Source organism: Sinocyclocheilus grahami, unplaced genomic scaffold (genome assembly GCF_001515645.1).
Source record: "Sinocyclocheilus grahami isolate Dianchi unplaced genomic scaffold, SAMN03320097.WGS_v1.1 scaffold52.1, whole genome shotgun sequence".
NCBI classification, from domain to species: Eukaryota; Metazoa; Chordata; class Actinopteri; order Cypriniformes; family Cyprinidae; genus Sinocyclocheilus; species Sinocyclocheilus grahami.
Window position 1 is genome coordinate 86,300 of NW_015505231.1, and position 16,373 is coordinate 102,672.

Consider the following 16,373-nt stretch of genomic DNA (forward strand, 5'->3'; position numbering starts at 1 on the left):
GTTTGAATTAAAATGTTAAAATAATGCAAGATCTATAAACACATATAGATCAATATTCGATTTGTAGCCTATTTATAACGAAGTTTTACTTTTCCAGATAGTCAGAAGTTCCCCTATAATTAAGAATGGCTCGCAGTGCAACTATAAATAAACGTACATTAGAATTCCATTGTGCTTCTTGCACACATGGGCAATAAAGTGCTTTACTCATGCAGACGCACAGAGAGAATGGTAAACGACTGAACCCCCTATTGAATTCAGGCAGAGCAGCAGAAAGAGAGAAGGGCTGAGCTGCGACACTCAGTCACAGAGAGGCAGAGGTGTGAATGAGTTAGGCAGAGGAAGAAAGGGAGCCTTGGAAAGTAATAGCAGGTTTTCTGTTTCATATCGATTGAAGGTGGGAAAAGAGATTACAACATATCCGGTAGAGAGAAAAGAAAGGGAGAGTACCCTATAATTTGTTTTTTAGAAGGGTTTGCCATACTTCTCCACCCGAGCAAAGAGGTATAGTGCACTTTGTGGATTTGTCTTAAAAAAAAAGTCGCCTGTAATTACGCACAAATCTTTCACACATAGCATAGCTATTGGAAACTCCAAGCTAAATTATTCTAAATACATGCATTTCGGTCTTTTTTTAAATGCAAAAGTTTCTTTATTTGTTCAGTGCTGTTTCAGGGACACTGAGGACCCCGGGTTGCAATGATAAGGATTTTGGTAGCGTGCGTCTCCACGGTGTCCATCATCGGGATGGTGGCCGGTGCTCGCGGTGGATACGGAATGAGTATGTTTGCGGCTCAATCCTCTCCTCCGGACCCGTGTTACGACGAGAACGGCAACCCCAGACGCTGCATCCCCGACTTTGTGAACTCCGCGTTTGGAAAGGACGTGCGCGTATCCAGCACCTGCGGCGCTCCGGCGTCGCGGTACTGCGTGGTGACCGAGAAGGGCGAGGATAGATCGAGGGACTGCAACATCTGCGACGCCACGGACCCCAAGAAGTCGCATCCCCCTGCGTACCTGACAGACCTCAACAACCCTCACAACCTCACCTGCTGGCAGTCGGAGAACTACATGCAATACCCTCAAAATGTGACTTTGACGCTGTCCTTGGGGAAGAAGTTCGAGGTGACTTACGTGAGCCTCCAGTTCTGCTCTCCTCGCCCTGAATCTATGGCCATCTTCAAATCCATGGATTACGGAAAAACCTGGGTGCCCTTTCAATTCTACTCAACCCAGTGCAAGAAAATGTTCAACAAACCGAGCAAAGCTGCGATCACCAAGCAGAACGAGCAGGAAGCGATCTGCACGGACTCGCACACGGACATGCAGCCGTTAACGGGCGGCCTCATCGCGTTCAGCACGCTGGACGGCAGACCCTCCGCGCACGACTTTGACAACTCTCCCGTCCTGCAGGACTGGGTCACGGCCACCGATATCAAAGTGACCTTCAACCGGCTGCACACGTTCGGGGACGAGAACGAGGATGACTCGGAGCTCGCCAGGGACTCGTATTTTTACGCCGTGTCTGACCTGCAGGTCGGCGGTCGGTGCAAGTGTAATGGGCATGCGTCAAAGTGCGTAAAGGACCGCGATGGGAACCTAGTGTGCGAGTGCAAGCACAACACGGCTGGACCGGAGTGTGACAGGTGTAAGCCGTTCCACTACGACCGGCCGTGGCAACGCGCGACGGCCAGAGAGGCCAACGAATGTGTCGGTGAGTCCTTTCTGATGCGCTTTACCTCTTAACAAGTGCAGCCGGAGGCAAACATTTCATAATAGGTTTCATTAATGAGTCATAAATGGTATTATGATTTGGATGATATGGAAATTTGTGAATCAAAGTCTCCTGCTTTAATTAGGATCTGTGGTTATTACCTATATAATGCAGTGACGATTGTTAATGCAAATGAAGTGTTCCCCAGTCTAAAAGTTTGAGGCTACATTTAATAGGCTATACATTGAATGAGTCGGTGAGTCATTTCTGATGTACTTTACCTCAACAAGTACTGATGATTGTTTGTAGGCAAACATTTCACAATAGGTTTCACAAATTGTGAAATATGAAAATGTATGTATGAAAGCCTCCTGCTTTAACTAGGATCTGTGGTTATTACATATATAATGCAATGGAGACTGTTAGTGCAAATGAAGTGTTTTCCCAGTCCAAAAGTCAGAGGCTACATTAAATATGCATTGCAACTTTGAAATAGTTTGTATTACTCTGAAAGCAATTTTCACTCAAATTGGTATAGGCAGATTATGATGAAAGAAACGTGTATTAGATTAGAAAAATGCTGAATATGTTGATATTTCACGAGTGGTTTCAGATTTTTGGACCTCACAAGATGCAGAAATCTCTAAAATGATTAAAAGATTGGGTGATAAGGTAAAAAAAAGAGATCTGCATAATGTAATTAATAAAAGTATGAAGGGAACACCATACTTTTATTGCAGATTGCGTAGCTCTCAGCCTTTAGTTTCATTTTCTATTTTTTCTTGATTAATTGATCAACTTTACTTCCAAAAGTAAAACAACAGTTAATGCAAATGAACAGACTGAATCAAAATTAGTTTTCTTTTTTAATTTCAGGAGCTTGGGATGATTGTTTTTTTTTTCATATTTCAGCATTTTCCTAGCAGAAGCTTTTGAACATATGGATCTAATGAAGATGAACAGTGCACACAGGCTTATTCAAATAGGCTGTTAAAATACCATCAAAATCCTCCAAACAAACTGCATTCATTGTAATTTAAAATATGTAAATGAATTAGATAGGATTTACTTTATTGCAACTTTTTTGTGTGAGAAGAATAGGCCTTTTATTCACATATTTAATTTGAGGAATACTTCAGAAAATGTATTTTACCCACATGAACGCCTAACAGTGCGTCCATGTTTCCGCATAAATCCTATTATATAATCCCACATAATTTTTACTCCTACAAGTGATTATTAGATTAGATTTGAGACATTTGATCATAGATTAAAACAAATTGTAATCTCATTAAAAAAAGTTTTTTTTTTTTTTTACAACAAATTTAGCTTGAAATAACTCACATGTTATACAGGCTGCCTTATAGTGCTCATTGTTGTTCATCTTAATGGGTGGGTGGGTGTAACTGAGTTTGGAAGTGCCTTTTAACATCCATTCTGTGGAAGGAAGCATTCTGGAGGGCGAGATCTGCTGAAAAGGCTTGTCGTGTTATTGCAAGGCAGGTGTCATTATCAGATTGAAGGAAAGATTACATCAGTCTTGTTGTTTGTTTTGGCGAGTTGAAAGTAAACTGCTGGTTTCCAGATGAAAAATCGGTTTCCCATTAAGGAAGAAAATAGTATCTGTCTCATTGTGAAAGAACCAATTCCTTTCATTTTTGCAATTTTGTCATAATAAGGGCTCCTTCAGGTGTTTCATCAAATTCATAAGTTGCTCTTTTTATGGCCTGTCACATTTACTGCCATAAAAAGATTTTCTCTGTTCTATTCATGCCATGTTAAACATGACTCCTTAACAAAAGCATCAAGCTGTCAGCAAATGCACTATTTGATGAGGTTGTTGTCACTTGATGAAGTCAAAAACTAAATGAAAAAGTGTGAACAGATATCAAACGCTCCTGACAGATGGCCGTCATGCACATGCAAACATTGTTGTGCACTAGATGAATGTGTGTCAGTGGGCCTGTGGTTATAAATAAAAGTTAATTCCCATGAATGGAGAATGAGGGCACCATCATGATATGAGAGATGACTGACAGAAGCTGTTTTCTCACTGTGCGCTTTTGCACGCGACAGTGCAGAGGTGAACAGGAAGGCTCGATGATCAAGCTGTAAATGAGATTGATCACAAACAAAAGTCTGGTCAAAAGTTTTGTCTCAAACTTTTTTTTAAAGAGATTGTTGCATCTGGTACAAATTTGCTTGCTTTGATCAAGTGCCTCATTATTAAGAGTAAGTCTTTCTGTCCGGATTCTTTCCATTCTACTCTGTGGAATGAGGAGGTGGGCAAGGCAGGTATTTGTGGCAAATTAGGTGTAGCATTCACATGACAATAGGAATGTTATCTAGATAGATACTTCCGGATTTTATGTATGCACTGTACAATTTTTGCCAAACTTGCAAAAACATACAGGGCAAAAAGCCAGCAGACTGAGAAAACATTGTTAAAATAGATCATGTAGTTATACTGTTATTTTTTTTATTATTTATACCACATTTGTGCATTATGATGATAAAAATCTTTAAGATAATGGTCTCACCTTACAGATGCATTCAGTTCATTTGCAAACACTAAAACCCCGCCTGCTATTTGAAAATGCATTCAATATCACCATATTACTTTAAAAATACAGAGTATAATATAATATAATATAATATATTTTTTTAAGTCATATGTGCAGAGGTTAAAATTACAATGTCACTTTTATTGGTAATAAATACTATAAATTATTTGATAGAAAAATACTTATCACCTAAAGTTTAAAATGTTAAAAAAATTGGATTTTACAATTAAAAAGCATCATGTCATGTGTAATCAGACAATTTTAAATGCAGCTTCTGAAAAATTGTATGCATTTGTGAAAATAAATGTGCATATTTGTTTAAAAAAGCTCTAAAATGCCTTGAAATAAATCATTTATTTGCTTGTGTAAATTTGGTCAGTCCAATCATAATCATTTGTTTCAAATAGAAAGTTCTGCTTCATGAAATAGCTAAAAGGTAAAGTATTTTATTTTAGGGGGTTTTATCTTGTCTAGTAATCCAGAATTGACACTGATGACACAGTTTATTACAGATGTTTTGATGCATTTTGAATTCATCAACTGTTTAAGACATAGCGATCTCACACTATATAGTAGTTTTCAGAGTTTTTTCAGAGCTACTGATGGCTTGGTAGTGCACGAGAACTTTGTATCTTTGTAAGATATGAGTAGCAATATAACATTTGTACAGTAAAATGCACTTATGTGTATATTTACCTGTCACATATTCCACATTTGCATTGTGGAGGATGAAGATAAAACTCTTTAGATACAACTTAAGAGACCTCAGCTTTCAAAGTTAAAATAGTTACACGAAATAGTTAGAAGTACAGGAGTTTATTTTGAGCGACATTAGCTTGTCCAGTAAGCCAGAATTGACACTAACACCTCCTCAAAAATCAGGTGCATGATGCCACTGTTTATGACGAATTTAACCTTTCATAAACTATTCAAGCATAGAGATCTATCAGAGCTACTGATGGCTTGGTATGTAAATGCTGTATCTTTGTAAGATATGAGAAGCGATATAACAAAATCTGATCATCAGACTCAGGATCTCTCACAGTTACATAGATATGACACAGACACAATACAAAAATCATTTTTGTGGGGTTAAAAGAGCTAAATGTGTAATTTGTATTGCTCTTTGGTATTGTACTGAATTTAATATATCTCATAATGCACCTATCTATTTTACAGCTACTGCAGTATTTAAACTTTAGATTGAAAAAGGCAATGGTATGGATGCCTGTTTCCACCACATAATGAAAAAATTACAGGACGAATTACTTTCTGGACTTTGTTTCTCAGAATTGCGAGATATACACTCAAAATTCTGACTTTTTTCTTGCAATTTTGAGTTTATGTCTCACAATTTGGACTTTTCCCCTCAGGATTCTGAGCTTACGTCTTGCGATTTTATTTTTTGTTTTCTTTTTTGGGCATGGAATAAAAAATAAAAGTTAATTACAACATTTTGTCTCACAATTTTGAGTTCATATCTTGCAATTCTGAGGGAAAAATTGTGAGAAAAGTTGCAACCTTTTTTTTTATTCCATAGTGGAAACAGGCTTCCATACAATGGTGATTAAATCAATTCCAAATTAGCTCAATCTTCCATCCAACACAAAGTTCAGTCAGAAACGTACAAATAGACATGAGGCATTCCTGCGCTCCAGATTTATGCGTAGACTTCTATCAGGAATTGCACTAAAATTGAATGAATATAGTTTACAGATTGCTGTTTCTGTTAGCAAAACTTTGTTGTGAACTAAATGTTCACATAAGCAAGTTAACCCATGCGTGGAAGCTAATTAAAGATTAAAGCGATTAAAGATGTCTGATTTCCGGTCCCCGTGCAGCCGATAGTCAACGGCCATTGTCTCATCTGCGTTCGAGGGGAGGGGCTTACCGATAGGTCAATTCCGCCCCCGACTGCAAGCTGCAACTCTCGCCGATCGTTCTGCGCTGCTCCGCATGAAGTTGAACACACTGCCGTTCCCAGTATGAGATTTCGTACCTCTGCATTTATAAGCTTATAATAATAATAATAATAAAAAGATTTTAAGGTTATTCCTAGCATTTGTGGTCCTCGGGGTTGTGGTGTTTTTGGCCTGCTGTGATGCGAGCAGACTAAAAGGAACCGTGAGCAGATTTCTGGGCTACCATGAAGAGCTGCTTGAGGTCTGCGGACCATCTGTGGTTTTCTCAGTGCTGTTGCCGGACCAAAAGTCTGATGAAAGAGTTGTGCAAAAGGTTGATGTCATAAAAGAAGAGGTGATGCCAGAAAACAATGACTGCTAGACATTCATTTCCTCATGTGTGTTTAAAGGTGTTAGTGGAGCCTTCAGGAACAAATTTCATTTAATTTAACTAAGAAATGTTGAACATTTTGAAAAACAATAATAATATAATAATTACATTATTAACTTTTCTTTTTTTCTTTTAACTTTTTTTATCAGTTACTTGATTTTCATTGCTGCAGCGTCACACTGAGTAAAAAGGGGAACAATTCCTCTTGCTTAAACAGTTTAAGTAACATTTTAGCCTTTTTTAAAATGAATTTGTTCATAATTGAAAATATATTTTTAATATATATTAAAATAATAAATGTATTAAAGTTTTTAAAATAAATTACTTCTAGATTTTAAATCAATTTCTTAGTTTCTTGCTGCAGCGTTACATTCAGTAAAAAGGAGAAAAATTCCTCTAGCTCAGTTTTCAGGACAAATGTCATTTTAGCCAAACATTTTTTTTTTAATATTATGGTATTTTATAGACCTTTTAAATTATATTTTATATGTTATTATATTATTTATTATAATAATGACATTATTTATTTATTCATGTTTTTACTTTTTATGTGATTACTTGATTTCTATTAAATATTATTGCAATTATTAAAATCATGAAAAAAATAAAATAGCAATTTATAGTATTTTATATTTTAATTGAATACCTTATTTATAATAATACATCCATTATTTATTTTCCAGTTTTTTTTTTTAAATCAATTACTTAGTTTGCATTACTTTAGCATCACACTGAGTAGAAAGGGGAAAAATACTTCTAGTTCAATTAATGGAGCATGGAACTAACAACCCCAAGGTCATAGGTTTGATTCTCAGGGAATGCATGCAGTGATAGACCAAAAAATCAGTATAAGTCACTTTGGTTAAATGCATCTGCCTAATGCATAAATGCAAATGAGTACTGTGAAATCTGACTGGTCTAAAATCTTGCTATCATAGCATATAATAAAAATAAAAAACTTCAGATTTTCTCGTCACACAGCAGTTTGTGGTTAGACACATTTTTAAGAACCTTGTGTTACCAATGTGCCTCAAGGATATCAAAGTTATTTGTTAAAAACAGGAAATGAAATTGTTTAAATCACACAAAACTACCTCTGTGTGATCCCTGTCCCTAAATGAGAAGAAAATGAAGCCACAAAAACGAAAACAAATGCTAAGAGAGAGAAAAACGAGAGCAGGAGTGAGTTTGAGCTGCTAATCGGAAGCAGGTGGACTGCTGGTCAGTCCTTTAGAGCTGCTTCTGACATCTACTGCATGGAAACTTACACATCTCCTATTGCCCCTGCAGTCAGCTGGCTCAATGATTCACTCAGGGCAGAAAACACACAATCTGTAGTGTATTAAGATCTGCCATTGAGATTAAGAGATCTCAAAAGAAAATGTGAGCCTCCTTCATTATACGTTTTATATCCACAAAGTTAACTGTGCCACATCTCTGCTCAACACAAGTTGTGCACATAAGTTTAACACTTAGAGTTATGTATTTACTCATATCCTTAACCTTAAAGGGATAGTTCAAAATGAAAATTTTTATTATTAAACCTTCATGTTGTTCCAAACCTGAATGAGTTTCTTTCTTCTGTTGAACACAAGAGAAGATATTTTGAAGAATGTAGGCAAACAAACGTTTGCATTTGTCTGTTCAAAAGTTGACGGTAGCCATTGACTTTCATAGTAGTTTTTTCCCCCATACTATGGAAATCAGTGGTTACCATCAACTGTTTGGTTGCCAACATTCTTCAAAATATCTTCTTTTGTGTTTAGAAGAAACTTTTTTTTTAAGAGAATTCCTTGGGAAACACCTTTGATAGACATTTTAAAAACAAAATTAAGACGAAAAAAACAACAGATTTTAAATGGCTTTATAGTATTTATGCACTTACTTGCTATTGACTGTTTATGCTATTTTCGTCCTCTAGAGAACAAGTCTTTAATATTACATTTCATTTATTTATAGCCATTTTAAAAACATCCACGAAACCACAAGCATTGTTTGCCTAACCAAAACTGTAGGATCGCAGGCTTGTGATTTTGTGGTAAAGTAAAGGGGGAAGAAAAAAACAGAACAGAACAAGGCAAAGAAAACACAAAAGGGATGTATTTTGGGATTTCAAAATCCAAACCCCAGTGTATCGCCAGTCCTCTGGGCAAAGAGCTCCATGTTTCAGGGATTTTGTTTTGTTGAGCTCATAATTCAAAACACACATGATTTATGAGCCAAAAGGCTTTGTTTGGCTTTATGGGAGTTCAGAGAAAACACGATATATCCTGCTTTTAGAGGCTGGTTAGGAGAGGTGGTCCGTTTTCTGGTGGAAGGGTCTGCTTGCTTTGGCCTTCTGCTTGTTTCCCTGCTAATATTTATGTTTTTAATCCCCCGTCAGTCGGTGTATATTTGCGACTGGCCTTTTGAGTATTTTTTTAATCTCTTTTTGGATCTCTGCGCTGGTGTTTCATCCCAGGGGTTGAAATTCTTGCCGAAGCTTTCCGGCAGGTTTCAGGTCCTGTGATGAAGTCACTTTTGAAATACACTTGTCTTGGGAAAATAAAGGCTCATCTGTGAAATGCTGAAACTGAATAAAATGGTTCTGTGGCAGTATTGAACAGTAACAAATTATATTTACTATGATACTGAATAAATGACTGAAGGAATCTCCTTCACAACCAGAGAATATTCTATATATTTATACGTATATTGCTATTTGCACTTCTGGTTAGATGCTTCTGTATCTGGTAACACTTTATTACGATAGTCCACTTTAGACATTCTATTAACAGTAAGTAACTTTGCAACTACATGTCAACTAGCAGTTAGTAGAGTATTAGTAGACTGTCTGCTTAATATCTTCTAACACTTTCTTTGTCAACTTATTCTACTAACCCTAAACCTACCCTAACAGTCTACTCTGAGAGTTAGTAGACATGTAGTTGCAAATGAATGAGCATTAGTTGACATGTAGTTGACATGTAGTTACAAAGTTACTTATAGTTAGTAGAATGTCTAAAGTGGACTATCGAAATAAAGTGTAACCCTGTATCTTTGTATTGTACTTTGCACAACAAAGTTGAATATAATCTAATCTACTGTACAGGCCAGGCCAATAAATCAGCCAATATTTGACCTATTTGGGATTTTGAGAGGCCAATAATCATAGACTAATTAACAACAAAATAAAATAAAATAAAATAAAATGTATATCACCAAAACAAAACGAATGTCAACAGCCATTCTAAAAATTATTACAATTTAAAATCAAAATTAATTTTTTTGGTAAATTTAATAATATTATATTAAATAAGTATTTTTAATTTCAGCAATCAGTCTCTTTTACAATTAAATTGAATTATTTATTTTGAGTAATATGTCATCAGCCATCCTCCACTCTACACTCTTGGGTTACATTTACTCGACAGTGATGTTTTGCGTACAGACTACAATGTTGTCAAAACGATACCCATCAAATGGAACCGCAAAAACAACTAAAGCCACTGTATTATGCATGCCAGGCCAGTAGGTGGCAATGTCACTTTGTAAAGAAACACTATGCACCTGCGCACATAACTATAGACTGAACATGTTCATACATGATTATCCAAGAGTGACGCGCTGCCAAGATGGCAACGCCCACTCCGCCCACTTTGAGCTTCAACAACACTGACGTCACGGACACTACGTCCATGTTTTCAGTCTATGGTGCATTCATGTGTTTTGGGGGAGGCGTGGCTATGCAGAGTGATTATGCAGAGAAGGTGGGTATTTTTGTTTTCAAAGCTAGCTTGCTATCACTAGCCTTTCTGAAATCGCCTACCCTACCTAAAAATAAAGTTTTTTTGTTGGAATTGGTGGTTTCATGAAGAACCTTTCCATTCCAAAAAGGTTCTTCAGATTATTCAAATGCTCTTCACACTAAAAAAAAAGAAGTTTTTTTGAGGAATGAAGTGGACTATCGAAATAAAGTGTAACCCTGTATCTTTGTATTGTACTTTGCACAACAAAGTTGAATATAATCTAATCTACTGTACAGGCCAGGCCAATAAATCAGCCAATATTTGACCTATTTGGGATTTTGAGAGGCCAATAATCATAGACTAATTAACAACAAAATAAAATAAAATAAAATAAAATGTATATCACCAAAACAAAACGAATGTCAACAGCCATTCTAAAAATTATTACAATTTAAAATCAAAATTAAATTTTTTTGTAAATTTAATAATATTATATTAAATAAGTATTTTTAATTTCAGCAATGAGTCTCTTTTACAATTAAATTGAATTATTTATTTTGAGTAATATGTCATCAGCCATCCTCCACTCTTGGGTTACATTTACTCGACAGTGATGTTTTGCGTACAGACGACAATGTTGTCAAAACGATACCCATCAAATGGAACCGCAAAAACAACTAAAGCCACTGTATTATGCATGCCAGGCCAGTAGGTGGCAATGTCACTTTGTAAAGAAACACTATGCACCTGCGCACATACCTATAGACTGAACATGTTCATACATGATTATCCAAGAGTGACGCGCTGCCAAGATGGCAACGCCCACTCCGCCCACTTTGAGCTTCAACAACACTGACGTGACGGACACTACGTCCATGTTTTCAGTCTATGGTGCATTCATGTGTTTTGGGGGAGGCGTGGCTATGCAGAGTGATTATGCAGAGAAGGTGGGTATTTTTGTTTTCAAAGCTAGCTTGCTATCACTAGCCTTTCTGAAATCGCCTACCCTACCTAAAAATAAAGGTTTTTTTGTTGGAATTGGTGGTTTCATGAAGAACCTTTCCATTCCAAAAAGGTTCTTCAGATTATTCAAATGCTCTTCACACTAAAAAAAAAGAAGTTTTTTTGAGGAATGGCATCATTGCAAAAACAACCTTTTAAACCTTTATTTTTAAGAGTGTAGATAACAATACAAGCCATTAAAAACCCATTACATTACCTACAACATTACAGCTCATAACTAAAAACCATTATATTTAGATGATTCTCTGAGGCATTCAAAGAATACCATGGTATTACTATGTCACGTGTACAAGAAATTCCTTAAAAGCATCATTTAAGTATTTAAACACACCGTATGTGTAAGTATTGTTTAAAAAACTGATGACCGTGCTAACATTCTTTTAGTGGGCAACCACAACAGCAGCTCAGAAGTGTATTTTGGGGTTTAAGGGTTGTGTGTAGTTGTGTATGTGTGAGACGAGTCAATATCTGCTTGTGTGGTGTGACATTTATGTTTCTGTTGGTTTTGCTGTGCTGGTTTGAATCTTTTTGGCCTGCGTTTGTGATAGCACTCTGGCTAACACAGGACCACCCTGAGCTAGAGAGAGAAAATGTGGAATAATTAATGATAGAGTCTCTCTCTCTCTCACACACACACACACACACACACACTTCTTTTGGATTATACACACTGGCACAGACAAACAGAACTTGTGTTTCTTGATTCAGTAACTCTTTTTTATGCCGCCACATGTTCAAGCCAGGGCTAGAAATCAGATTCCTTTACTATTACCCACTTTTATTTTGTATTATTCCAGCCGATTACCCAAGATTCCTTTCAGATCTGCTGCTGCTGCTGGGACAATCTGTAGTTGAACTACTTTAAATGATGAGTAGCTTGTAATGTAGCTTGGCTAACAGTTTCAAACTAGCCTCTTCAACATTGCTGTTACAGTCACATCAAAGGCCACATTTGCAGTGAACGCAGAAATGAACGGAGTCCAATCATGACTACATCTGCACAATGGCTGCCAATGGGGAGGAAATGATGGATGAAGGTCTTCTGTCATTGGCTGTTGAGAGATGATTCAGACAGAGTCGTGATCTCCAGCTGGGTGGCCCACATGCTGTCAGAAAGCAGAGGCATTTTCAAGCCATAACTATTCTACATATTATACCATCCAGAAGATCAGATTTCTGTCTGTAAAACCAGTTAGGGATCATTGCCTTGTATTTGCGGCTTAGTTTTTGTGCAACTGTCTTTCTCATCAATAACGTCAAAATGAAGCATTTGCAAAGCATTTAAATTCTGCATGTTATATACTATATAAATATTCTGAAGAGATTTAGGCTTTTATTTTTACTGCTTTATGCTGGGTAGCCCCACCCACACTGAAATCTCATTGGTTAAAGGGATAGTTCACCCAAAAATGTAAATTAAGTCATTTACTCACCTTTGTGTTGTTCTTAATGCCGTATGCCCTTCTTTCTTTTTCGGACCACAGCAGGAGATTTTTTTTTTTAAATGTCCCATGTGTGCTTATCCATATAATGGCAGTGTATGGCGATCAACAGCAAGTTTTTTTAAAAAGGCAGCGATAGATGCTATTTACACTAAGTGAGTGTAATTTATAATTTTTATTTAAATTATTAAATGGGTGCCTGCACCTAACCGATAAACACTCGTGAGGCACTTTATTTTCCACTTTTCAATTATTTCCTTTATTTTATAAAAAAAAGTTATATTTTTATAACTTTTTTATAAAAAAAGTTGGGGGGAAGTTGTGGCCTAATGGTTAGAGAGTCGGACTCGTAACCTAAAGGTTGCGGGTTCGAGTCTCGTACCGGCAGGGATTGTAGGTGGGGGGAGTGAATAACCAGCGCTCTCTCCTACCTTCAATACTACGACTGAGGTGCCCTTGAGCAAAGCGCCGAACCCCCAACTGCTCCCCGGGCGCCGCAGCATAAATGGTTGCCCACTGCTCCCGGTGTGTGTTCACGGTTTGTGTGTGTTCACTGGTGTGTGCACTTAGGATGGGTTAAATGCAGAGCACTAATTCCTAGTATGGGTCACCATACTTGGCCACATGTCACTTCACTTCACTTACTTCATTTCACTTTATTGAAAATAAATGCCTTTCCGATCTGATATGTGATGTGAAAAGGGAGAAGAACGAGTTCGGCATAAGGCGGATTCTAACTCAGGTTGATCGCATCAAAAAATCACTGCTACACCTTTTACCACCTACACCACTGGAGCTGCTGATTAGCAGGCATCTTTTGTAATGTTGTCTATCCCAACCACATATTGGTGGGCGGAGTTAGTGTAATTAGCCTCAGCCAACAAGTGCACTTAAAAAGGACGCAAAAGTATCACAGAGTGGTCCCATGCGACACGTCCCATATATTCCAAGTGTTCTGTGGGTATATGATAAACAAACTGAAATGTAACATATTTAGTTGGGTTTTAGTTAGTTAAGTGATGCTATAAAATGGGAGTGTGACGTCATGATTGACAGCTGAGACTGATAGCTTTTCTGAGTGAACTGAGGTGCAAATTGACTTTTTCTTGATCTTCAGGAAGAGACTGGAGTTGTATTTACCTTATTTTAACACAAGCCTCTTATACGGCAATCAGCAGACAAAAATTGGAGCAGTCAGGCTAATTTAAAAAGGGTCAGGGGCGTGTGTTTGAGATCGACCCTGTGGGCGTGTGGGCGGGACGTGGCTCCACTCTGCGGCGCAGACTTGGGTCCCAAATCAATGCAATATGGCCGCGCCCTATTGGTACAATGGCGGCTTCAATTTTCTTCAAAGGAAGTGAGTGAAGGTACGCGTCCATCTTTTTTACAGTCTATGGGTACAACAATGAGCAGGATGTTATTGTTTACATGGTCATCAAGGATACGCAGAGCGAATGTGGGCAGCCATGCTATCGTTTTTTTACACTGAAACGCAAACGCAGTTTTCAAACGTCTCCGTTTTCGAGGGTCGAAAATGCCAAAAGTAGCATAAACGACAGGCGTAACCACAGCAAATGTGATGTGTTCTAAAACGAAAACGCACTAGTGTAAACGTAGCCTAAATATCTCTGGACCGGAACTCTGGTTGTCATGACAGTCAGAATGACAGTTCACAGATGAACATGATAAGATCTTGTTGTGATGAGCACAACTGATACATTTACCTCAGAAAAGAATCACATGGATTGCGTTTCATGTTGCGTTTTTTCATCTTGATTTTTCACAACTTGTGGCTTTTCCTGGGTGAGTCAGAGTGAACTGCTGTGCTAATAGAGTCTCAGGAGCACGCAGTCATGCACAGAAACCATCTTATTGTCATATTCTCATATTATCACAAATCAACACAGCTTTTATGAATTTTGAAGCCTAAATACAATCAACAGAATAGTAAAAAGCTAAACATTGGCTACAAACAAATTGCACCATGGTCATATGACTTCAACGGCACTACCATTAACCCTTTAACGCGTACTAGCAAAACAATACATTTATAGTTTGTAAAATACACACCGATGTCTATGGAAGTGGCAATAATAATCCACTCAATTATAATTTGACGACATGTTTTATTGATATCATATACACATATGCAGGTAACTTTAAAGTTTAGTCTACTCTTCTCCCAGTTCACCGGAAACTTACTTTAATGTCTTTCGGGAGGAGAGGATGAATTTACGTGTTGTAAATCCCACAGCTTGGATTCAGTGCGAACTAACATGGCGGCGCCCATCCCCCGCTATAGATCAACTAACATGGTCATTATAAAGGTGTTTCACATTACCAAATACATTTACTTACATGTATTTGAGAATAGGAATATCAGATATTTCATAATATGGTGAACACGTCAGTGCATATTTTGAATAAAAAAGGAAAACCGAAATAAAAGCGATGCATGTATCATACTATTGTGGCTGCAGTGTGTCATGTGAAAAACATGACGCGTCTCCACGGAAACATTAAAACGATACGTTCTAAAATAACGGTTGCCTAAAAAAACTCATGTTGGGGGCTCAGATAGTATATTTTAAACTCACGTGTGAAAAGGTTAAAAGTCTCGGTTACGTATGTAACCCTCGTTCCCTGAAGAAGGGAACAGAGACGTCACGTCGTGATCGACGAATTGGGTAGTTGAGAATGCAAATGCCCTGCTCTCTCAGGGGAACAAGGGCTGCCTTCCCAACTTTCGTGAAGACACGGGACGACAGGGACAGCCCGGAGGACAGGACCTTGTACTGATATGCTCGTCCTTCGAACGCGAACCGCAGCATTGGTCTGTGGTGTAGAAGGATCGACACATGAAAGTACGCGTCCTTCAGGTCGATCGCTGCAAACCAATCTCTTCAAGACATGCAGGTCCAAGATCGGTCATAACCCACCGCCTTTCTTGGGTACAACGAAGTAGGGGCTGTAAAATCCCGTCTTCATATCGGCTGGAGGGACCGGCTCTAATGCATCCTTCGCCAGTAGGACTGCGATCTCCGCATGGAAGACAGGAGCATCGGCCGCCTTCACTGATGTGAAGCGGATGCTGCTGAACTTGTGGGGACGCCGGACGAACTCAATCGCAAAGCCGAGTCTGATGGTCCGCAGGAGCCAGCGAGACGGTTCTGGTAGCTAGGCACCCAGACACCGTACAAGCTGGACCAGCAGGACCACCGACGTACCCGTGGTGGGGCAGCGAGGTGGAACGCAGGGACCCGGTCCGTGGGCGGACCGAAGAGGGGTCTGAGTGTGCGGTGCACCGCTTACCTGGTTTCATGGTTTGACAGAGGGTGTGTGAGTAGGGCCTTTTGGTGACGCTCTCAACCCGCCCGCTGCTGCCTGCTGGCGAGAGAGGAGGATGAGTGTGGTCCGGTGTTGGTCCGTCCGTGACTCTCCATTCCCTCTTGGGACCCAGAGACAGAGAAAACTGCACTCTTGTCGAGATTTTTGGAAACCAGATTCTCAACCCAGCCCTCCTCAGGGGGAGGGAGAGGTGCATTCACCATCCCCCAAAGAGCAGTTCCCTCTCTCGCTGGGTCGCCCGTCCCAGGCCTCTGGCTCTTCC

The 16,373-nt window shown here is 38.5% G+C and overlaps 1 protein-coding gene across 1 annotated transcript in view; it reads left to right on the forward strand.

Annotated features, from left to right (window-relative positions):
- Positions 1 to 450: 450 nt before the first annotated feature.
- Positions 451 to 16,373, forward strand: part of LOC107583316 (netrin-1-like) — a 75,633-nt gene continuing 59,710 nt past the window's right edge. Inside the window, exons 1-2 of the mRNA XM_016269493.1 lie at positions 451 to 504; positions 665 to 1,714. Coding sequence (XP_016124979.1) covers positions 700 to 1,714 — 1,015 coding nt within the window. The 5' untranslated portion in view covers positions 451 to 504; positions 665 to 699. The remainder of the gene's footprint in view (positions 505 to 664; positions 1,715 to 16,373) is intronic.